The sequence below is a fragment of the Pelodiscus sinensis genome, chromosome 20, assembly GCF_052426305.1.
Source record: "Pelodiscus sinensis isolate ZL-2025 chromosome 20, ASM5242630v1, whole genome shotgun sequence".
NCBI lineage: Eukaryota > Metazoa > Chordata > Testudines > Trionychidae > Pelodiscus > Pelodiscus sinensis.
The window spans coordinates 7,473,086-7,497,583 of record NC_143071.1 but is presented as its reverse complement, the minus strand read 5'-3'; the positions used below and the strand labels follow the sequence as shown (position 1 = coordinate 7,497,583).

At 49.9% G+C, this 24,498-nt stretch overlaps 2 protein-coding genes across 5 annotated transcripts in view; one reads left to right on the top strand and one right to left on the bottom strand.

Moving 5' to 3' along the window:
- The window catches only part of WIPI1 (WD repeat domain, phosphoinositide interacting 1), a 44,834-nt gene extending 31,954 nt beyond the window's left edge, over window positions 1-12,880 (bottom strand). The window contains exons 1-2 of the mRNA XM_075903985.2: window positions 12,722-12,880; window positions 1,636-1,718 (exon numbers count right to left, since the gene is read on the bottom strand). Coding sequence (XP_075760100.1) covers window positions 1,636-1,718; window positions 12,722-12,798 — 160 coding nt within the window. The 5' untranslated portion in view covers window positions 12,799-12,880. The remainder of the gene's footprint in view (window positions 1-1,635; window positions 1,719-12,721) is intronic.
- The window catches only part of ARSG (arylsulfatase G), a 148,536-nt gene extending 127,827 nt beyond the window's left edge, over window positions 1-20,709 (top strand). For 2 of the 4 annotated variants that reach the window (XR_016347544.1, XR_016347543.1), the window contains exon 15: window positions 18,731-20,708. The gene's annotated coding sequence lies outside the window, so the exon portion shown is untranslated. Of the gene's footprint in view, window positions 1-18,730 lie in introns of all 4 variants that reach the window. The other 2 variants (XR_016347541.1, XM_089771907.1) reach the window with 2 other exon arrangements.
- The last annotated feature ends 3,789 nt before the right edge of the window (window positions 20,710-24,498 follow it).

Here is a 24,498-nt window from a genome sequence, read left to right as displayed (position 1 = left end):
CGGGTACAGGCTGCCCCCAACTTGCGACGTGATCAGTTCCGGGGATAGTGTCGCAAATCGGAGGTGCCGTAACTCATAAGAACGGCCGTACTGGGTCAGACCAAAGGTCCATCTAGCCCAGTAGCCTGTCTGCCGACAGTGGCCAGCACCAGGTGCCCCAGAGAGGGTGGACCAAAGACAATGATCAAGCGATTTGTCTCCTTCCATCCTTCTCCAGCCTCTGACAAACAGAGGCCAGGGACACCATTTCTATCTCCTGGCTAATAGCATTTTATGGACCTAACCTCCTGAAATTATCTAGCTTCTCTTAAACTCTGTTATAGTCCTAGCTTTCACAGCCTTCTCTGGCAAGGAGTTCCACAGGTTGACTACACGCTGTGTGAAGAAGAACTTTCTTTTATTAGTTTTAAGCCTGCCCATTAACTTCATTTGGTGCCCTCTACTTCTTCTATTATGGGAACTAATAAATAACTTTTCTTTATTCGCCCTCTCTACACCACTCATGATTTTATATACTTCTATCATATCCCCCTTCAATCTCTTCCAAACTGAAAAGTCCCAGTCATTTTAACCTCTCTTTATAACTTGTTAGTCCACATTTACGATACGTGTCGTATATCGTTGTAAATGAGGGGCCAATGACGCAAGTCGGGGGATTTTGGCCCCCTTCCACACCTACAGAAAAGGTCGTAAATCGGGCTGTCACAAAGCGGGGGCCTCCTGTTCACACTCAGATAACTAGCCTTCTGAGACTTGTTGTTTGAACAGTGTCCCTGAAGTCTGTGGAAATCCAAGAGGACAAGTCTGTTGCAGGAACACTGTGTGGTTCCAGCTATGTTGTGTTACTGAAGTGCACCTTGATCGGTTGGGACTACCATGCTTTTTAATAGGTGGTGCAACACAGCTGGGCAGATCAGTATTCATGAGGCTAAATTGTTATAATAATGTTAAAGGGCTTTGGCCGAGCACCTAGGTAAGCAGGCTTCTTAAAATCTAGGCTGATCTTGGCAAACAAAATTGCATTTTATACTGTTTGGTAACATAAAAGTTGCTCAGTGGAGTCAAACCTCCTTGCAGATGGGTCCCTAAAAGAGAAGTGCTGGTAGCAACCCTTATTCTGAATATCAAACTCAGGTAATGCAGGTGGAAGACTGAAGTTGTGAGTCTGAAACTTACTAGCCATAAAGTAAATGAAAATTCTTCCATCTTTTCGTGTCTGCAACTCAAACCTGAGTTCAGCTAACCTATGGGAACTGAGAGGCAGACCTACCAGAAAGCAAGACTGTTTAGTGTCTACACTTCATTCAGTCTGAACCATGGAAAATGTCAACTAACAACCTATCAATGAAAAGCTCTTAAATGCTCAGGTCTAGCCACCTACACTGGTGTTAGAAATACTACTAAGAATGTGTTTCCAATTGATTTTTTAAAAGCCTGCCAATATTCCTTTAAACGTATCTGTAACTAGCACCGCTCTAGTCCAGTGAGGATGGAGCAGAAGCTGAGGTTATCTTTGCTACAATAGGAAAGTTAACCAAATGGAATTTCTCCTTAAGGAAGATTAGAAGAGCAGTCATACAAACTAAAGACGATCACCACCCAATATTCTTCTGCATCAAGGTAAAACCAACTTACAGTTTTCGTAGACGTGGTCCAATTGTTCCACAGAACTTAGGGAGAAAAGCCTGTATCCGGTTTTGGTTCCAATTGCCAGGGAGCTGCAAAAGACAAAACTTGTGCCAATTAGTTTGTAGTGTCTTGCTCAGATGTTGGAAACCATTCAGTATCACAGAAAATGAAATTAATAGTACAATGTGTCATTTAGAGGGAGCAATTCCCCTGGTCAAATATGCAAATTTCAACTTAACAGATGTAACCGTCTGCCACAGTAACTGAGTTTCTATCTGTTAGGTGCACATAACAAGCAATTTGCATCGGAGGTTGATAGCTTACCAATGCTAATTAAGTTGCAAAGTGTCCTGTGTGGGCTGGGTCTACAGCCTATCCCTTGCACTCACAGACCTTGGGAGGCAGGCCAATCCTCGCTTACAGACAGCCCCCTGATCTGAAACACATACCACCAACCACACACCCCACAACAGCAACACCAACACTAGGAACTAGGGATGTGAATGGTTAACTGGTAAGCCTCACCCTCTCCACTCGCTGCCAGTTAACCAAATTAAACAGGATTTTACATCCCTACCAGGAACCAGTCCCTGCAGTAAACCCCGTAGCCACCTCTGTCCACATATCTACTCTACTGATACCATCACTGAACTTAACCACATCAGCCATTCCATCAAAGGCTCATTCACCTGTACATCTACTGATGTGATATACGCCATCGTGCACCAGCAATGCTCCTCTGCCATGTACATTGGACAAACTGGACTATTTCTATGCAACACAATAAATGAACACAAATCAGACATTAAGAATGGTCATATACAAAAACCAGTGGAAGAACATTTTAACCTCCCTGGACACGTAAACTTGTAACTGCTGAAAATTTCACGCAAGGTGATATCAGCTCCCTGGGAGCTGGTGTGCATGAGGTGGGGAGCCATCTTTTAAGCCAGCTCTCCTCACTTACTGGGAGCCTGTGTGTAGCCATGAAGGTTAACCATTGAGCCCGGGCTCATCAGTTAGCCGTGTACATTGTTACACTTTTATATCACTACCCTGGATACACAGATACAGATTTGAAAGTTGCTATCCTCAAGAAAAAAAACAACAAAACAAAACCAACCCTTCAAAAACAGGCTGCAACGTGAAACTGTTGAGCTGGAATTCATATGCAAATTTGACCCCATCAGAATGGGTCTGAATAGGGATTGGGGGTGGCTCACTCATTACCATAAGTAATTTTCCACATTAGGTAGTATCTGATGCAGCACTCCCATCTCTGTATGCCTACTATCTGTTTCCTTTGTCTTTCACTTCATGGCTACGTCTAGACTGGCCCCTTCTTCGGAAGAGGCATGCTAATTTCTAACTTTGGAATAGGGAAATCCGCGAGGGATTTAAATATCCCCCGCGGGATTTAAATAAACATGGCTGCCGCTTTTTTTCCGGCTTGGGGAAAAGCCGGAAAAGAGCGTCCAGACTGGCGCGATCCTCCGGAATAAAGCCCTTTTCTGGAGGATCTCTTATTCCTACCATCGGACACCTCGTTCCTGTGAGTGCTGCACAGTCTCGCTTCACAGTGGGGAAAAACTGAAGTGCTCTGGACAGGGCCATCCTTACCCACACACAGAATACATAGCTGCATAGACCACAGGAAAATCTGGGGCACCGCTGGGTCTTAATGTCCACCCATCCCCCTCTTCCTATCCCTGTTCTGTGGTTCTGCTTCCTCCAGAGAGGATCCAAAGGTCTCAGAGAGGAAGCGGTGTTAGTCTGGAACTTGAAAAACGAGGAGTCCTGTAGCACCTTAGACCAATACAAATATATATCTAGTATCATGAGCTTTCTGGGCAAAACCCACTTCCTCAGAGGAGCAGATTGTCTCTGTCTGCCAGGGCCTACATGGAGAGCTGGGGCTGCCTGTGGCCTCAGCCCAGCCCTCCACGGTGGTGGGGAGGGGGGAAAAGAGAAGAGAAGGGAGAGACCGGGGCTGGCACACCCTTGGCATGGCCCTGGCCTGGCCCTTCCCAGCAGTCGGGGAAAGCTGCAACCTCAGCCTGGCCCGCTCCCCTGGCAGCCTTGGCACAGGCCCGCCACAGCCCCTCTAGGAAGCCAGGGGAGAGCTGAGCCTGGCGGTCCCTCAGCCCAGTCCCCCTCCTCTTGCCAGCTGTGGGGAGAGAGCTGAGGCTGGCGCAGGGGGCTGGGAGGGCGTAGAGCTGGGGCTGGCGTGGCCTCAGCCCTTCCCAGTTGCTGGGAGGAGGTGAGGGAGGAGCCCGGTCTGGCACGGCCTTGGCCCTGCCCAGTGGTGGGTAAATGCCAGGGCCAGCCAGGATGGTGGAGGGCAGCAAGAGTCGGGGTGGGGGGAAAAGCCCTGGTTGGCCAGGGACAAGTGGGGATAGCCCGGGCTGGCATAGTTTTAGCCCTGCCCAGCAGCAGGGTGGGGTGGAGAGCCAGGGCTGGCCAGGGGGCAGGGAGAGAGCTGGGGCCAAGGTGGCCTCAGGGCTAGGCCCTCCTGCTGTTTTTAGAGAGGATCTAGTTAACTTAAAAGTGAAAGCAGAACACTGAACCTGTGAAAGAGCCGTTCAAGTGATCATTAGGGATGTGAATGGTTAACCAATAACTGGATCCCATTAACTGGTGGGGGCCTGCCACCCACCTCCCACTTCAATCAGTTAACTGGTTAAACATTAAACATAACTGGCTAACCAATTAAACAAGATTTTTACATGCTTAGCGGTAACGAAGCCAGTTAACAGATGTTTTCCAACCCCAGGTTGGCTGTGTACTGTGTAAGGCCCCATAAATCCTAAAACTGGCCCAGTCTATGGACATACCCCGCTATTTGGCTTTTACACTGAAGTCTCTATTAACTGCTTTAGATTTTCAATACAAATTTGTCACATTCTGGCATAAATTCAGTGATTTGCCCGAGGTCGCACATCAAGTCTGAGGCAGAGCTGGGAACAGAACAGACTTCTACTGCCAGCATTAATTTAGTACCTATTAACATGCGATCTCTGGGTTCCTTAAAAGGTCAATACTCTACTCACTCGACTGTCCTTTCCCAATGACGGAAAAATATTCCTCTTGCGTAAGGTAAAAAGAGCAGGGACACAGATGTGGCAATTTCCTGCAGTATCTCTGAAACTCCTTACTGAATTAAGTTAGGGTGTCTTTGGAATTCTTGCAAAGGCTACGAATTATTGTGGGCCGGGATGATCAAAGAACTACACTGAATAATGTCGCAAACAAAGAACTTTCAGGACACTCCATGTGAATTGAATTTCCTGAGAAGTATGGAGGGGGGAGGTAAATGCAGTTTCCCCACCCCCACTTATGCAAAACCATCGCCTTTTAAAACTATGGCCTGAGAAGGTGCAACTGCCCCATGTAGGGTTACCAGGTAGACCCTCCCCCCCAAAAAAACCGGACACACTTGATTGTGGGCGGGCAGGAGGGGGAGGGGAAGGGACCGGCCAGGGGGCGTGGGGCTGGCTGGGAGGAAGAGGGGCAGGAAGCAGAGCTGGGGAAGATTGGGGGGGCCAGACAGGAGGAGGAGGGGCTGGAAGAAGGGGAGCAGGAAGCAGAGCTGGCGGGGGGGGGGGGGTGCAGCCACTGGCCGGAGCCAGAGTCCAACAGGCCGCACCCCCGGCAGGCACTCCCTCTAGTTGCTAGTAGAAGCCGGGCAGGGGAGGGGCTAGGAGTCACTCCCCCTGCTCAGCTTCTGCTGGCAACCAGAGGCTCCCAGCTGGGAAGTGGGGCCGTGCTTGGCACTGGGAGCTTCTGGTTGTGTGCAGAAGCTGGGCGGGGGAAATGGCTGAGAGCTCCCAGTGCCAAAAGTGCCCCGCCTCCCAGCTGCTCCCCCGCCCCTTCAGGCTTCTGTCTGGCGCACAGCCGGAAATTCAGAAAATACTGGACATTGCACACATCCGGTATTTTCTGAATTTTTCTACCGGACAGAGGGCGTAAATACCAGACTGTCCGGTAGAAAACTGGACACCTGGCAACCCTAGCCCCATGCTGGCTAAGAAGGGTTGAAGTAGGCTGGAGGGACCCTGTGCAGAAGCCTAGCCAATCAGGGAGAGGCTTTTAAGGAGCCAATCAGGGTATAGCTTGCTGGGGCAGCCCTGTATAAAAAGAGCAGTTCAGGAGAAAGTAGGACTTAGGCCCTGACCAGGGAAGGTGTAGGACTGTGTTCCCAGAAAAGCAACTTCATGAGAGCAGTGCTGGGCAAGCTCAGGGGACTAGTGAGGAAGGCTCCAGCCTGATAACCTCCAAAGGCCAGGAGGATGCCAGTCGTCACAGGGGGAAGTGGCTCAGGGAACGACAGAGTAGAGAAGGTCAGGACAAGGCTGCCACCACTGGGTCCCTGGGTCAGGACACAGAGTAGCAGGTGGGCCTGGATCCCCTTGCAACACACCTTACCACTAAGGCATAACTAGCACAGGCTGGGGCTTGCCCCTGAGATAAGGGGCTAGGCTTCAGGGCCACAGTGGTGGGTGAAACGGAGAACTGCTGATGCCCTCTTGGGAGGAAGGCGTGGCCCATACAGACTGCAGCTGACCCCTGAGACTGAGGGGCTAGGCTTGGAGGCCACAGTTGGCCAGAGTGACAGTGGAGACATAGGACTGCCAATAACCCCCCTGGAAGGGGGCGAGAGGCCACTGGAGCAGACACTGTGGTTGGGTCTGAAACCCGAGCATGGACCGCGGAGGGGGGAGTCGCCAGCCAGGAGGAGGCGCCCTGTTGCCCAACCAAATTCCACAGAGCAACCAGCAGGAGGTGCTGCAGCGGAGTGCTCGCCCCGTGACCTGGCCACTATCTGCTCATTGCCTGTCCCCAGACTCTGAAAATGGGAGGGCCAAGGTGTATACAAAAAGACTGAACTATTCATGGCTGGTCACCGCAGCCTTCGCTTAGAACCGGAGAAAAACCATTTTGTGAGGTTTGAGGATTGACTCGATCGGGGGATGATTTCTGACAAGCCTGTCAGAACACGTACGAGGGATGTGATGGCTAACCATTAAGTGAGATGCTTACCAGCTATGATTAATTGGTGGGCTGGAGCAGCCCCTCCACCCACCATGGGCAGGGTGTTGTTCCAGCCCGGTGGGGTCCACTGCAGGCAGGGGCCGCTTCAGCCCAGCTGGAGCACCCCCTCCTCCTCCCGAACAGGCCCGGCTAACTGATTAACCAGAATTTTACATCCATAATGAATACAGGCTTTTATCGTGTTGATGTTTTCTCTGTAACGCCTTCACGTTAAGAATAATTGTGCTTCCTTCAAGAGCCATGTGGTAACTGCTAGCAAGTATGCTGTTTGTAAGCCTGTAGACAGGAAGCAAAAAGCAGACACTGGCCTCTGTAGACAGTTGGAGGACTTGTCTCCGCTACCGGGTGGCGCCATATCACGGCGATCAGTCCACTGGGAGTCAAGTTAGCAGGTCTCGTGAAGACAACTAAATCGACCACTGATACTTGGGGCATCTACTCTAATATGCCACCCGCATGAGATGAGTAAGGGGAGTTGTTGGGAAAATTTCTCCCAGTGACATACAACGGGGTGGACCATAGTTCCCACTAAGGCGTACATCTGCGTGGCCGTGCACAAAAAATTCTTTCCCCGCCCACCTCCTCTGGAGAGCCACGCAGCAGGGGGCCAGCTGAGACGGCATGGTGAGGAAGCCGCTGGAATGGGGGGCCAGGATGTGCTGTGGCCACATGGCAGAGGCCTGTTCTGGTGGCCGGGAGGGCCGGGATCTGTTCTGGTGGCTGGGTCTGGGAACGGGACCTGCCACATGATGGGGAGTGGGGTCTGCTCCGGCAGCGGGGAATGGGACATGTTGCATGGTGGGGAAAGGGGAGGTTTTCTGCTCCAGTGTGTGTTAATCAATTGGGTACCATAGTGGCACACATCCATACCAGCACACATGACCTCAATACTGTGCACAAGCCAAAACTCACTCCACTCGTGGTTGGAACATCTTAGAGGGAACACTGCTGTGGAACCTGCTGTAAGTAGATCTAAGATACACAAGACATCCCTCCTGACTGAATCGAAGTAGGTCTCTGCCCAAGAGAGGTAATGACTGAGGACCTGGAAGCTGAAAAGCAAGTGCCCTCGAGGGACCACATGGAAGGAAAGATAGGTGCAGTTTCCCTGGACTGTGACAGGAATCCCTTGGGTTTGAGGGTTGGGGAGGAGGAAGGGTGGTGTTAGTCATTAACTTTAATATACTAGGTGGATGAAACTTAAGCAGCGTTACAAAAGCTGTGAGAACTTTCATACATACAAACATCTCCAAAGCTTGCTGGGAGGGAGGGAAAAGGAGGAACACTTGTTAGGCTACCAGTAGAGACTTCTAGCCAGCAGAAGCAAGACCTTTCTCTGGCTGCAAAGCATCGAATCCAAGACTCTATCTTAAAAATAGTGGTGTTTTGGGAGAGCCGCGAAGACCTAACTGGTTTGGCTGCTGCTGCCAGGACATCAAGAAAGATGCTGCTGCACAGTTGTGTGTGTGCGCAAAGTGCAGGCTTTTTTCCCCATAGCCAGAACTTGGCTCAGGTAACTGTCAACATCTAGGTTTAAATCAGCAACCGGTTTAGAAACTCAGACAAGGGAGAACAGTGAAGTGTTTGTCTGGTACTGCTCTCAATCCGTGTAACCACATCAGAAGCACATCACCAACTCCGTCAAAGCACTCTTTGTTCAGATACTTAACTGGAAGTGTAAGATAGCAGTGCAAACATAATAGAACGCTTTCTTGCCAAATCTCTAGAAATATTGGTAGCTACACATTTCTCGAATACATAAATAAGGATTTCTTAGCAAACAGCTTTGGTCTTGTAGTACAGTGCAATTGAACTGTCAGTATGCAGCCTATGTCTCAAAGGGAAACTTCTCTTAAGTGACCACCCAAGCAGCCAGTAAAAGTCACACTCTCCTACCCACAGTCAAACCACAGGTTAAGGAAAACTGAATTTGGCTCAGGGACATCTATTGATGATTGATACCAGACATTTAATCAAGAACCACACACGTACCTTGGTGCTGGATATCTAGTAAATGGCATAACAGATAATTCAGCTCTTCTGTATGCTAGAACGCTAGCTTGCAGAACACACTTTGTCTTCCAACAATACCTATGCATAATACCTCCACTGGTGAATTATTAACCCATTGGGGAAAACCTCTCCCCCTACTTCTGCAAAATTGTTATTCTGGATTTGCAATAGTTTTGAGATATTTACTTGGAGCTACCCATGGTTGAGATGGATGACTAAGTAGTAGGAAGAATACTGTTCACATTTAGTCTGCAGGGTCTGCTGTCCAAAGCAGCTTGTCTACAGTGGGGTATTCATGCTCTCTCTCAGTGGCGGGCTGGTGCAGCCTCCCCTCCCTCCGCCCACCTCCCTTTAATTAACCAGTTAAACAGGATATTGCATCCTAATCAACCCCTCTACTTCCTTGTCTCTTCCCAAATGTATTGGAGGCTACACTCAACTCTCGTGGCTATGAAAGCAGATTGTCACACCTAGGTTTATTTCAGCCCTGACATTTAACTCCTGGGTGAAGCTGGCATTAAGGATGTTAAGAGGTGGGTAATTGGCTAATTGTGTAGTTGATACAAATGTTATCGACTTACACGATTAGTCGATAAGGGAAGGCTCTCCATTCCGGCTCACGCCAGGTCCAGGAGCTATCACCATTGTGGTTCTGCAGCTTAAATGTAGTAGGAGCTGGGCACACAGGCAGCCTGGGGATGGCTGTGAACAGAGGCTCCTCCAGTAGTAGTCGTTGTCCTCAGGGGGTCCCAGTTCCCCACTGGGGATGCAGAGCAGTCTGTGCTTGCAGTGAGCCTGGGCCCTCCACAGGCAGAGGCTGCTTCATGGCAGCCTCCCCTGCCCCCACCCCCACGCTATCAGAAGCAGCAACGTGGTGAGGGGCAGATGGCACAGTGGAGACTGTGCTGGGGGGAACTGGCTTTAAGCTGGCTCCCCCCAGCACTGGCTCCTGCTTTCCCCCCCTTGCTGCCTCTGATACAGAGGTAGTAAGGGGGAGGGGGTGAGAATGTGAGTAGTCAACTTGACTACTCAATAAGAATGCGAATAGTCGACTCGACTACTCGATAAGCCTAGGCCTATCCGGTAGTCGACTACAGCCGGACCCCGACTTACGAATGAGTTACGTACCAAACACTAGGTCTTAACTCGATCTGTTCATAAGTCGGATTGCATTCACTTATATATGGCCGCGCTGTTAAGTGCAGATTTCGTTCGTAACTCGGGTTCCGGCTGTATAGGAGGTTGATCGTAAATACAAATGGTCGTAAATTGATGCATTCGTAACTTGGGGAGCAGCTGTACTTGCTTACATCCCTAGTTGGCAGACACCTGCTGTGCCTCAGTTTCCCTGTCTATAAATGGGAGATATTTCTCACCTGCCCTTGTAAAGCAGTAAGACAGGGATGGGCAATAAGTTTTGATGGAGGGGCCACTCCAAGATTTTGGTAAGTGGAAAAGGGCTGCACCTGCACTTTTCTATGCAGATAGTGTGTGGTCTAGGACAGAGATTGGGCACAGAAAGAGTTTAGAGTAGGGAACTGGGGTGCAGGGTATCAGAAGGGCATGGGTGCAGGAGAGGATTCTGACCTGGGGGAGGGGTATAGGAGTGGGTGCAGGGTCTGGGAGAAAAGTTATAACCTGGGGAGGGGGAGGAGTGCAAAGGATTTGGATGGTGAGCTAGGGCAGGAAGGGGGGGTGACCTGAAGCAGGGAGTTGGGGTGTCAGAGGGAGTGGGGTGCCAGAGGCAAGCTCTGGCCAGGAGGAGTTTACCTAGGTGGCTCCTGGCCAGCAGCCCATTGGGACCCTCAGGCATACTCTCAGCCTGCTGCAACCCCAGGGCTCAAAGCGGCTGGCTGCTGTCTCCATGTGAATGCCAGGAGTGGGGCGGGGGAGAGGAGGGAAGACTTTGCACACTGTCTCACACCCCTAGCACAGTGTCTCAGCTCCCACTGCCAGGAACCAGCCAATAGAAGATTGTGCTGGGGGCAGGGGCAATGCACAAAGCCTTCCCCCACAATTGTGTGGCACAGAGGCACAAGGAGCAGCCAGCTGCTTTGAGCATGGGGCTGCTCCCTGCCTGAGGGTCTCAACAGGACGGGCTGCTGGCAGGACTGAAAGGTATGGTGGGCTGCATCTTGCCCACCCCTGCAGTCAGATCACCCAATGGAAGCTTCACTTAGCATGCTACCATGTAAGTCATCGTGCCAAGAAATAGCTCACAGCTGAACTACTATTTAAATACCCCCTCTGTCAATAAATGCACACAGTGGTTCTAACAAAGAAGCAGGGGCATGAAACTAAGGCTCACAATCTCTACAGGCATCTAGATGTTGCCATCCCCACTGTGTAGTTAATATCAATGCATCTCATGACCGGCCAAGCCCTGAATGCGCAACAGCGACACGGAGTGAGGAAAGCACAAACTGGTAAAGCAGGAAGCAGGACGTGAGATGGGATTGAACTCCACTGCCCTAACCAGATCACACTGAGGATGCAACCCTACGTTGTGACAGGTCAACACTCCCCCTTGGCAACGACGCTTTGTGCATTGCCACAGACGCACGGCCCTGGTGGTGTAACAAGTACACTGGGGAAGCTGCAGCAAGCCTTTGGGATATGAACCAGCTTGGCATAAGCAGCCTAATCCCATGAAATGCCTTGTCGCTAATTTCCAAGAATGTCCTGGTGCCCAAGCACCTGGCAAGATTGGGCCCAAGATAAAGTGGTTTGGCTTGAGGAGGAGGAAGGCTGTCTGTACGAGGGATGTTGTAAAGCAGTTAATTAGGTAACTAAAAAAAATCATAGTGGTTACATGCTGTGAGCTCTGCATTATAAGACTCCTGGTATCAAAGCAGCACGGGGTGCCAGCTAGCTCCCTGGCATATAACAGTTACAGTAACTGGTAAGTTCATGTACTGAGGGAAAGAGGAGCTCTGGAGTTAACTTGCACACCAACAGCCGGATATCCCTGCTGGCCGAGGCCCAAACATAGGACAGATAAATATTATTGTACAGGAAACTTCAACAGTGTGACCCTGACAGCTCTGAAACAACTGTCCCTACGGTCCAGGCTCTGCCATGCTGAAGCCAACTCTTTCCCAGCAGAAGAGCTGTTCCTGTGTGGGACAGAGACAGGGTTGCTGGGTCCCAGGCACAAGCTGGAAAGCCTGAGAGTCAGCAACAACCAGCTAAAGCCCCGCCTGGTTCATCAGACCCACGCTGGCCCGGGCAGCGGCCTGGACTTGGCCTGGAACCAGCAGGTACCAGAGGAGGCCAGGGAGACACAGCTGTCTCTTTGTTCCTGTTCCAGGGCAGCTGCCCTGCCACAGGGCCAAGCAGGAGATGTGTCTCTCTCCTCCCCCACCCGGGGAGAAGTCAGAGCCAGGTCCTCAGCCCCGGTGGCTCTCTTCCCCTGGCCCCATTCTCCCCTTTATCCCTGTCTGACACTTGCCCTCCTCTCTCCCCATCTCCACGGGAGCCGCTTGCATGCTCCTGCCCTCATTCTCCTCTCCCCCACCTCTAACTCCATCCTTCCTCCATGGCCCCCACCCTCATTCTCCCCCCCCCATAACACATCCCTCCTCCCCCACCCTATTCTCCCCTCCCCCTCTTCTAACTCCATTCCTCCCCCCATGCATCCTGCCCCCCATTCTCCCCTCCCCCTCTTCTAACTCCATTCCTCCCCCCATGCATCCTGCCCCCCTCCTCCCCTCCCCCTCTTCTAACTCCATCCCTCCCCCCATGCCTCCTGCCCCCCTCCTCCTCTGCCCCCTTCTAACTCCATCCCTCCCCCCATGCCTCCTGCCCCCTCCTAACTCCATCCCTCCCCCCATGCCTCCTACCCCCTCCTCCTCTGCCCCCTTCTAACTCCATCCCTCCCCCCCATTCCTACCCCCTCCCCTCCCCCCTTCTAACTCCATCCCTCCCCCCCATGCCTCCTGCCCCCATCCTCCTCTCCCCCCTTCTAACTCCATCCCTCCCCCCATTTTCCCCTCCCCCCATTTAGCGCCCCCCCCCGCGGTCCTACGTGCAGTCCTGGTTGTAGGAGAAGCAGCTCAGCGCCTCGGGCCCCCCGGCCGGGCCCCCTCCCGCTGCGGCCTCCATGGGCGGCGCGCGGCAGCCCCAACCTCGCTCGCGCCCGGCCTCGGTGGCTCCCCGGGGGCCCGGGCTCCGCTGGCCCAGCTGGAGCCGCCTGAGGCCTCCCATTGGCCGACGGGCGTTCGGACGGGCCACCTGGCCCGCCCCTGGCCGGGGTTCGGCCTATCGCGTGTCTTTCTGAGGGGAGGGGCGGGGCCAAAGGCGGCACGCCCCGCCCCCGGGGCCAACAGGGCCGGTTGTGATTGGCTTAGAGGGGAAGAGCCGCTCCCTGAGGCCACGTGGTTGTGTTGTGGTTGCATCAGACTGGACTCCTGACAGCTGTGGGGAGGGGGGGGCAGGGAACAGCTGGAAGGGAGGGAACAGCTGGGCTGGGCCCTCGCGGAGAGACGCGCCCGCTGATTGGGCAGCTCGGATGTAATCTGTAACCCGCATCATTCCACTGTCTCAGTGGTTCTGCGCTTCCCCCTCTCCTGCACCCGCCTGATTGATTTAGCAACTCGTGTCCCAAATCAGCCTTGTGCCAGGCACCGGGCACACACATAGCAAGACAGCCCAGGTCTCCGAGAGCTGGCAAGAGAAGGCCCTCCTCTCCCAATAGGGTTGCCAGATGGTTTCAACAAAAATAGACACACTTGACATTACATCACAATCTACATTACATCTTAGTTAGAAAATAGAAATGTCCGGTATTTTCTCAATTTGTTTCCCAAACAGAAAGCTCAAATACTGGACTGTCTGGTTCAAAACTGGACACCTGGCAACCCTACACAAAGACTGAAGTGTGTCTTGACTCAACGGTGAACAGCCTCAGAGGGTTCTCCCTGTCAGTCTGTTAGCTGCAAAAACAGCCAGGAGTCCTGTGGCACCTTAAGAGACTAAGGGTATGTCTATACTTGCACCCTCTTTTGAGAGAGGGATGCAAATGCAGCTGAGTGAAATTGCAAATGAAGCTCGGATTTGAATTTCCCATGCTTCATTTGCATAATCGCGGACTGCCGCTAATTCAAAATACCCTATTTCGAAATAACAAACACTGTGTAATAGCGGTTGTTTCGGGAGAAAACCCTTCTTCCCAAATAACTGGTGAACCTCATTGTATGAGGAATAAGAGTTATTTCGGAAGAAGGATTTTCTCCCAAAATAACTGAGTCTACAAGGTGTTTATTATTTTGAAACAGGGTATTTCGAAATAGCAGTGGTCCGCGATTATGCAAATGAATCACGGGAAATTCAAATCCGCGCTTTATTTGCAATTTCGCTCAGCTGCATTTGCATTCCTCTCTTGAAAGAGGGTGCAAGTGTAGACATACCCTAACAGATTTATTAGGGCATAAGCTTTCGTGGGTAAAATCCACTTCATCAGAGAAACTGCAGCCACATCTGAGGAAGTGGGTTTTGCCCACAAAAAGCTTATGCCCAAATAAATCTGAGTGTCTAAGGTGCCACGGGACTCCTCATTGTTTTGACTCAAAGGAAGCACTTGATGTATGTAAACTGTAGGGACAGCTGTAAATCCCTGCAGAAGTGGGACCTGACTAGACTAGACCAAGAAAGGGTAGGAAAAGGGGAATAATACTTTGATCTATATTTTACTAAGGCACAGAGAAATCCAGTAACTTGACGAAGGAAACAAAGGATGCCTATGGCAGATCTGAGAAACCTGAGTCCCAGTCAACTGTCTTTAAAACAAAGACCATCCTTCGCCATCATATAAGTAATTAAAGTCCTTGGATGAAGGGTGGTGTAAAAAGTGCCAAGTATATTGTGACCCTGGTGGGGTCAAGCCAACTAGCACTCATGAAATGTGACTAACTCATCTGAAGAATAGTAAAAGAAATGTAGCCGTGTTAGTCTGGTGTAGCTGAAACAAAAAACAGGACTATGTCACACTTTAAAGACTAACAAGATGGTTTATTAGGTGATGAGCTTTCATGGGCTCTTCCACTATTTGATCTGAGGAAGTGGGTCTGGCCCACAAAAGCTCATCACCTAATAAAACATCTTGTTAGTCTTTAAAGTGCTACATAGTCCTGTTTTTTGTTTCATCTGAAGAAGTGGGTTTTGTCCACCAAAGCTCATGATACAAACCTCTCTCTATCTAGATAGATAGATAAAAATTAGTCTCTGAAGTGCTGCAGGACACTACTTTAAAAAGTAGACTAACACAGCTATCTTCTAAGACTTCTTAGCAGAGCAATTAATCCTACACATTGGAATGAACCCATTCATATCACATGTAGAACCAAACCTATTAAATAGAAAACACCAAGAAAAGGGAAAACATGCTTCTAAATCACAAATGTTCTAAAAGTTCATATAACTAAACTAATGGTTAAATAAACATCTGTATTGAGACTTGAAGACAGAGCCTGCCAACCCTTAATTAGATGACTAATCCTCATGTGAGTGCTAATGTCAGTGGGAACACTGTACGTGAAAGAGTACCATGAGAGTAGTGGTTGTAGGCACGTCTCTGAACCTGTGAATGGGTCCACAAATCACTCCAGATGCTTGTGTCCACATGCCTGGATGAATCCCTTTCCACAGGATCTAGTCCCTAAATCTCTCTTGTTTCAGTATTTTAGAATTAAAGACCCACAAACATGTCAGGAATGATCAGTCTCTGACCAAGTGTTTATGTTAGGGAAAGTTTCTGTTAAAACAAATAGCTCCAATTTAATATTATTTCTGAGCTCGTGCTGACATGGGTTTGGACTCAGCTCAGTGATGCTGATGGCCTGGCCTGGCAAATGGTTCTCATGCTCAATGCAATGTAGTGATTAAGGGTATGTCTACACAAGGCATACTCCAGCAGCACAGCTGCAGCATTGCAATAGACACACTTACCACAGTGATGGAGGTATGGAAGAACTCTTCTCTCGCCCTAGTGGTATCTACACTGGGGCTTAGGCTGACTTAATTACCTCATGCAGAGTGACATTTTTCACAGCCCCGAGCGATGTATTTAGGCTGAGCTAACGTTGTAGGGCAGAGCTAATTGGGAAACACAGCAGGGGGAAGAGTTAAAATGAATAGAATTTCAGGAAAACACTTCTATTAATATTAAGCCTTTTAAAAAACATGGAAAAGCTTGTATTACATGACCTCATATTATCCATAGAGTTTAAGCAGTGCTGCCGACCAGGGTAGGGGGAGAGGGGTAATTGCCCTGGGGGGATAACAGAGGTAATTGCCCCAGGCCCGGTGGTTCTTAGGGCCTGGAGGTCCCTGCTATTGCCTTTGCAGCTGTGGCCCTGGGCCCCTTTGAATTGCCACCAGAGCACCACTCTGCATGACTTTGAGAGCTACGGGGCACTAAGGGCTGACTGCCTTGGCCCTGCCCCTTCCACGGAAGGCCCTGCCCCTTCCAGGGACATGGAGCCCTCCCTCCCCCGCCCCCACCTTGCCCCTGGCTGTCAACCCTGCTGTCTAAAGGGGAGTAGTGCAGATAAACTTCATGCCTGGTTTTAAGGAACTTTGTCAGATTAGCCACTATAATCAAAAGCTTACACTTCGGGGGTGGTGATGATAAAATTTACCCTTGGAGGTTTTTAAAATGATACACAAGCAAAATCCAGTCACAAGAGCAACTGAAATTTGTGTAATACAAGTTGCAACCATACTTCTGTTTTGCCATCCAACACTGTCGCAACTGCGTTGACCAATCTTTGCAGTATCTGCCTACAGCTAGTATTTCACCTCTGTGGTGAAGACACTCTACGTGCCAGTAAGATAATTGATGATGGGAGTGGCCTCAAGAAATGATCACCAACTCTGACAGATGTCAAACACCGCTGAGTCAGACCAGGCTAGGGTGACCATATTTTCCTATGCTGAATATGGGACACCTGGTAAAATTACTCATTTTCAAGTGAATTCAATGGCAATCAATCAGAACTACACATCAAGTTGCCTGAGCCCCTGTTACAAAGAAATACTGCCTAGCTAGAGTTTTTGTATTTACCTGCTTATCTTTAAGGCTTGCACAAGGAGAGGTGACGCACTCTTATTCCCGTACACCTCTCTCACATGGGGCTGAGGGTGACTGACCGACCTGACCCAACCATTGCTGCCTAGTGCTCTTCATCCTGCATGCCTGGCTGGGCCTCTGAAATGGACCCACTCCTCTTGGTACCTCATCTTCCCAAGGCAACATATGGGGGGAATGCAGGGTCACATGGCCCCTCCCCAGATTTCTGTCAGGCTTCACACCAGAACATGTCAAGCAGTAGTCTTTCGGAACGGCATGGGAGGGATTTTTTTTTATTTTTCTAGATTTTTTTCAATAAAAAGGTTTTACAGGAGTCTAAGCGTAGTGTATTATATCAACACTATTTCCTTTATCAATCAAACTTGAAACCTTCCCAAAAACGGTATCAGCATATTCTGACAGGATCTATTTTGCATAAACCCATGTTCACGGGCATTCATTACATTCCCGTCCTTTAATTCTTTACTAATTGTGCCCCATAACAGCCAATCCATTCTCTTGCTGAGACTAATGTTAGAATGACAGGCCTATAGTTACCCAGGTCATACTGTTTACCCTTCTTAAACACTGGGACAACAATAGATTTCTTCTAGTCCTCTGGAACAGTCCTAGCATTCCAGGACTGAGTGAAATCAACAGTCACTGGCCAAAGATGTCCGCAGCCAGCTCTCTTCCAACTCTTGGATGCAAGTTACATGGACCTGCTCATTTAACAATCTCTAACTTTAGAAACTATTGTATTACTGTACTCCTTCCATTCTGCTAATCTCTCTGAAAGAGATCACATGCTATGACTTTATCATATTTTCCCCAGACATTCTTACCTTTGGTTTACATTTATTACCATGTGCTTCACCTTTCTTCTAATTGTTTTATATACAATGTTTTAAAGCTGCTTTCATCTCTCCTCTCAACCGTGTTGAATTTTTTTAACTAATATGGCCTCCTTCCTCAGTTGTGCCTTTTGGGGCATCTAGAGAAGTGTTCTTAATTGGGAATTAAGTAGTTATTAACAGTTCACAATAATGCTGGAAGGGCATAACAAGTGGGGTTCCACAGAGGGTCTGCTTTGGAATAGATTCTGTTCAATATCTTTATCAACGATTTAGATGATGGCACAGAGAGTACAATTATTAAGTTTGCAGATGATACCAAGATGGAAGGAGTCGCAAGTGTTTTGGAAGATAGGACCAAAATTCAAAATGATCTGGACAAACTAGAGAAATGGTTGGAGGTAAAAACAGGATAAAGTTTAATAAGGACAAATGCAAAATACTCCACTTAGGAAGGAACAATCCGTATCACACACACAGAATGGGAAGTGACTGTCTAGGAAGAAGCACTGCAGAAAGCGATTTAGGGGTCATAGTGGATCACAAGTTAAACATAAGTCAACACTGTGACACTGTTGCAAAAAAAGGAAACATGATTCTGGGAGGCATTAACAGGAGTGTTGTGAGTAAAACACAAAAAGTCATTCTTCTGCTCTACTCTGTGCTGATTAGGCCCCAGTTGGATTATCGTGTCCAGTTTTAGGCATCACATTTCAAGAAAGAGGTGGAGAAATTGTAGAAGGTCCAGAGAAGAGCAACAAAAATGACTAAAATAAAGAAAACATGAGCTCTGAGGGAAGGCTGAAAGAATTGGACTTGCTTATGTTAGAAAAGAGAAGACTGAGAGGGAACACGATAGCAGTTTTCAATTGTCTAAAAGAGTGTTACAAGGAGGAGGATTACAGGAGTCCGAGTAAGAAGTCCTCTAGCTTGCCATTATTTGGAAATAATGGCTTGCCGTGTAGACGCACTCTTTGTTATTTCAGAATAATGTCAGTTATTCCCAATGAACGCTGCTGTGTAGACGTACCCTGAATAAAAGGGTATGGCTGAGCAAGATGTAAGTGCACTGAAAGAACAGAAAATGCAAGTACAAATGCTTTGTCTTTTGCAGCATCTGTAATGGTGATGGTGCTGTTGAAGCTGATCCAATCCAGGATTGCCCCATAAGAGAGAAAGAGGCCCCTTGTATCCATCCACCTGTGTTCCCCATCTCCAACAGAAGCTCACCAAACAACATCTTTGAACCCCAAAGACCGGGGCAGGACTTGTCTTCAATCCCTTTCATGTAAGCTAAAACATCCCATTGCATTGTAGCAAGTGGTATATTAGGAATGTTACAGGGCACAGGCCCAAACCAAACAATAATAGAGCAACAATTATGACTGGGAAAAGGAGACTCGTGATTCGGGGGAGGGTACTGTGTAAAACTGACTTAAGCCTCAAACCAGACTAAATAAGGTTGTTTCAATGGAGTTCTGGATTATTTTGTGGGTTCATCCAATCCCAAGATTCCAAGTCACGTCCTAAAGCAAATGAACTCAAGACAAAATTAAATGGAAGGAAAAAATTCCCATAAATGTCAGTAAACAAAAATGGCCATTCTCCCTACAGTCTTGTTTGCTGTTTTCAAGGGTTGGAGCATCAAGCTAATCTTTGAAATGAACCATCTAACGTCTCATTACTAAACTCCTATATAGGAGCCTCTGACTTTTACTGGGAGGATCCTTTGTGCTGCAATCTAGCCCTAGGGCTTATCTAGACTATGCGGAACAGTCAAAAGAGGAGATGCAAATTCCCGCAGAATTTGCATATCCTCTTTCAACTGTTCTGCGTAGCCTAGATAAGCCCCTAGAGACTACAACTCCCATGACGCCTTGGAAAAAAGGAGGGAAATGGTTGCTCTCTTCCAGACAGTGCAGGGAGAGAGTTGATGGGCTCCAATTTGGAGAAAGGAGTCTGATTACTGGTGGGGAGCCTTTTCCAGTCCAGGAGCTGCTGCTGGAAGCTAGAGGCTGCTACTGAGAGTCTGCTGGGGCTTTGATATAGCAGGCTGCTTCAGGGGCTGTTGGTGATTATCTCTGGAGGGGAGAGATTCTGGCTGTGCCTGTGACTGAGAAGAGCCTGCACAGGAGTAACTGAGTAATTGTGGCTGTTTGGGAAATGCTGCCTGGGACGGAGCACAGAAGAGAGGCTGACTCTGGGCCTGAAGAGAGGCAGAGTGATCTGCTCAGGGAGCCAGAGCTGCTGGCATTTGGTGGAGCTGAAAAAATCCCCCGCACACACACACACACACCCTTCACACGGCACGGAAAACCCTGCACTAAACTCACCTCCTGTGGCGCAGGCAGCCGACGCACTTCTCCTCTGGAGCTGGCAGGGGTGGCAGATTTGTATAATTTTTGGTGATGCCCCATTAGCCACACCCTCTGAACCCCGTTAACCATGCCCCAACCCCCATTAGCCACACCCTCTGACCCCCGTTAACCAGGCCTCTGGAGGTAACACGCTCAGGCCAAGATGGACACATGACCAGAAGTAAAAGGTGTCATGTCATCCCTATCGAAGGATTTTTCCCATCATCCTCCTACCAACAGGGATTAGTTTGGCCCCACCAAACCCCCCGCTTGCAGCTATCCTGCAATTGCATTAACCCAATGTGTGTGACATTAACTCAGGAGCAGAGAGGCTGGGGGAAGTGTTCCCTCTAAGGCTATGTCTACACTCGCGGCTTCTTGCGCAAGTACAGCTGTTCTTGCGCAACAACCCACAGAGCAGTCACACTGCCCACCCGTCTTGCGCAAGGAAATTTACAGTATGGCGTGGTAAGAGAGGGCGTCTTGCACAAGAGCTATACTCTTTTCTATCAGGTGTAAGCTCTCTTGCGCAAGAGGGCAGTGTGGATGCTCGGCAGGGATTTCTTGCGCAAGAAACCCCTATGGCTAAAATGGCCATTGGAGCTTTCTTGCTCAAAAGAGCGTCCACACTGCCATGGATGCTCTTGCACAAAAGCACAGATCGCACATGGCAGTGTGGATGTTTTCTTGCGCAAGACTTCTTGCATAAGAACCCTTGTGCAAGATATTCTTGCACAAGAAGCCACCAGTGTAGACATAGCCTAAGGCTACGTCTACACTGGCCCCTTTTCCGGAAGGGGCATGTAAGTTTCATGAGTCGTAGTAGGGAAATGCGCGGGGGATTTAAATATCCCCCGCGGCATTTAAATAAAAATGTCCGCCGCTTTTTTCCGGCTTTTAAAAAAGCCGGAAAAGAGCGTCTACACTGGCCCCGATCCTCCGGAAAAAGTGCCCTTTGAAGTAGGAATAAGATCCTCCGGAAAAGGGCACTTTTTCCGGAGGATCGGGGCCAGTGTAGACGCTCTTTTCCGGCTTTTTTAAAAGCCGGAAAAAAGCGGCGGACATTTTTATTTAAATGCCGCGGGGGATATTTAAATCCCCCGCGTATTTCCCTACTACGACTCATGAAATTTACATGCCCCTTCCGGAAAAGGGGCCAGTGTAGACGAGCCCTAAGAGTTCCCTCCCATGAGCAGAATGGATTTTGTGTTGTGCACCTGTACTGAGTTCATGTGGCTTGTTTGGATGTGCCACTGTGGCACCCAAGTTATTAATACATATTTTATAAACCTCGACCTTTTCTCTCTGCTGCCATGTCTCCTCCCCTTGCTCCATCAGCTCCCCTGGTGCCTGCTGCCCCCCAACTCCTCACCCTCCTCTGCTGTCCTGACTCCTGCCCTTCTCACTGCCCTCAGCCTTCCTGAGACCTGCCCCCCTCCACCAGCCCTTCTCTCCCTCCTGTGCCCACTCCTCCAGTAGCCCCACTCTGATCATGTGAGCTACTCCTCCTCATCCGCTCTTCTAACACCTCCCTCTACACACCAGCCCTGCCTCTCTCCTCTGGTGCTGGTCCCTCCCCTGCAGGTGTCTGCCCTTCTGCTTCACCCCAGAATCCCCTGGCACCTGCACCTTCCCTTAGCCTTGCACCCTCCTGATGCCTCCCTGTTCCCTCACTGCCCCTGCCCCCTTTGCCCTCTTTTTCCCTGATGCCCACCCCCTCACCACCTACTGCCCCCATTCCCCTCCTGCCCCTCTGTGCCCCCACACATGACTTACTCTATCCCTACCTTTCTCATGCCCACCGCTTCTTTCAAGCCTTCTCCCAGCACCTCCTCCTCCCCTCTCTAGCCCTCAATGACCTTTCCATCTCCTCTCCTCTCCCAGCATCACCCTGTCCCCCCCCTCCCACTGACACCTCCCCTCCTGCCCTTTTCCTCATTGTCTGCACTTGGCCCCCTGGCATTTGTCTCTCCTCCATCCTGTCTCTTGGTGCCTTCCCCTTTCTTCCCCCTCCCACTCCACACAAGCCCCTTCCTCTCCCATCCCTGCCCCCACACAAGCCCCTTCCTCTGTCACCCCTCCCCCTCTCCCCGCACAAACCCCTTCTTCTCCCCTTTCCCCCGCACAAGCCCCTTCCTCTCCCACCCCCTTCCCCTAGTTTTCCCCCTCCCCTACCTTCTGTCTTCCACTTTGCGGGGCTGGAGTCTGTGCTCGGGCCCTGGACTCCGAACCCACAGCTAGGCCATGCAGCGCAACGCAGCGCCGAGGAGTTTTAAAGTCCCAAGCCGTGATGTCACGTCATGCCCAGGCGTCCTCCCCACTCACCGGCTAATGCCGCGCATGGCAGCAGCAGCAGCAGCAGCGCGCACCAGCGAGGGGGAGCCGCACTGAGAGCTGCACACGGCAGGGACAGGACAGGGCCGAGGGAGATGCTCTGGGGGCAGGGTGAGAGAATGCACTGGGGGGGGAGCAGGTGGGGGCCAGGCACCGCTCCAGTCAGAACCGGGGGAGAGACCCAGTTCCAAAAATTGCTAGAGCAGGGCCCCCGGCTCTGAATGTTAACTCGCTGCTCATGGCGCCCGGCTCACTTCTGGGTTCAGAGCATGGGGCCCTTTTAGGTTGCAATTCGGGGGAATCGGGCGAATCGGCCTAAGGCCGGCCCTGGCTCTCGGTTGGGATAAATGGTGACAGGGAAAATGCCAGCGAGACATGTTTCCTTGATTTCTGTGTCCTTTGCTAATTGTTTTTATTTATTTTTAGTTTGTTAAACCCTGTTTCTTTAAGTGGTTAAATAAAGCTGTGTTAATTCTAATTTACAATTAGTTGTATATTATTTATAATTGTTATTTGGGAGTTAGATCCAGATTATTACTGGAATAAGTTTGTTCCTGGAGGTTCTTAAGGCATACCATTGAGGGTATGTCTACACTACAGAGTTTTTATGGAAAAACGGCTGTTTTTCCAAAAAAACTTCAATTACATCCACACTGCAATCATGTTCTTCCAAAAGAAAATCGAAAGAACAGAGGGGTTTCCCCCCGATATTGGTAATCCTCATTCTACGTGGAAAAAGCCTTTTTCCGAAAGAGCGCTTTTGGAAAAAGGCGTGTGTGGACAGGGAAGAGGGAGTTCTTTTGCAAGAAGAGGAAATAGGAAAAAGCACAGGTGCCCTGGTGGCTACTCCATCCATAGTAATCACAGCTGAAATGTGAGATAGCGTCCATTCCGTGTGGATGCTATCTTTCAAAAAAGCAGATTGCTTTTTCAGTACACTTTTGCAGTGTGGATGCTCTCTTTCGGAAGAAGTTTTTCCGGAAGATCTCTTCTGGAAAAGCTTCTTCCGAAAGAAGCCTGCAGTCTAGACATAGCCTATGAATGTACAGGGGCCAGCCAGATAGAGGCACCACCATTGTATATTCCTTTGCTGCAGTTCCTTGCTTCTAAAGGGGTGGTGGATAGGGGATCTCTAACTATCCAACATCACCACTGGGGTACGCGGGATCTCCTTTAACGTTAAAAACATCAGGCTCCCTGGCACAAGAGTGAACGTGGCCTGCTCCCGAGTAACCTGGGGAGGAAAGAGAGGGTTGCACCCATCTGAGAAATGGGTCCAAGTCAAAAAGTTCAGAGCCCAGATCAGAATTTTCTCAAAGATCATGGGCATCTAGATGAGCCGGGGTTTTTAGTCTGATCTGGGCCCTGACTTCTTTGGTAAGCTATATCTCTCTCGTCCCTGGGGTATCAGAGCGCCTCCCAATGCCCCTGCGAAAGAAGAAAGTGCTATTTTCTCCATTTCATGGATAAGGGGCCCGGAACTGAACTCAAGTCACTGAAGTCTAAGTCTGCTGCCCTCACCATATGTAAGGCATGTCGGCCATATTTGAATTCGAAGAGGACAACGGCTTGTGGCTACGGATGGATTTTGCAAGCAAATGTCCCCCTGTGACTTCAGATGAAAAATCCTAAGTGATTGGTCCACAACAGGGACGCCAATGGGAGCAGGGGGACAATGGGGACAATTGCTCAAGGGCCCAATGACTTAAAAGAGCCCGGGGCTGTGGGCGCCACTGCTGTTACCATGGTGACCGAAGCCCTGGGCCCTTTAAATTGCCACGGGAATCCTGTGCGGTGCTGAGTGCTGGCTGGGGGAGGCATGCCGTGGTCCAGGCAGTGCTGAGGGCTGCCTGCTCCTAGCTCCACTGCTTCTGCTCAAGGCCCTGCCCCTTTGGGGGGCTCAAAGCTGAGTCCCCCCCCCCCCATTGCTCAGAACCTGGCAGAATCTGTTGCCAGCCCTGGTCTACAATGAGCAACAGCCCACATGCTGAACTCTCAGGGCTGGCCCTACCACGAGGCAAACTGAGGCAGCCGCCGCAGGTTCCAGACTGTGAGGGGGCGCCACTTGGGCCCAGAGTGCAGGAAATTGTGTCTGCTGCTGGGGCATATGTAGGTAGCAGAACAGTCCCAAGAGAGGAGTAGAACAGGAAGAAGGCAGAATTGGGACCGTTCAAAGTTTTGGCCCAAGCGA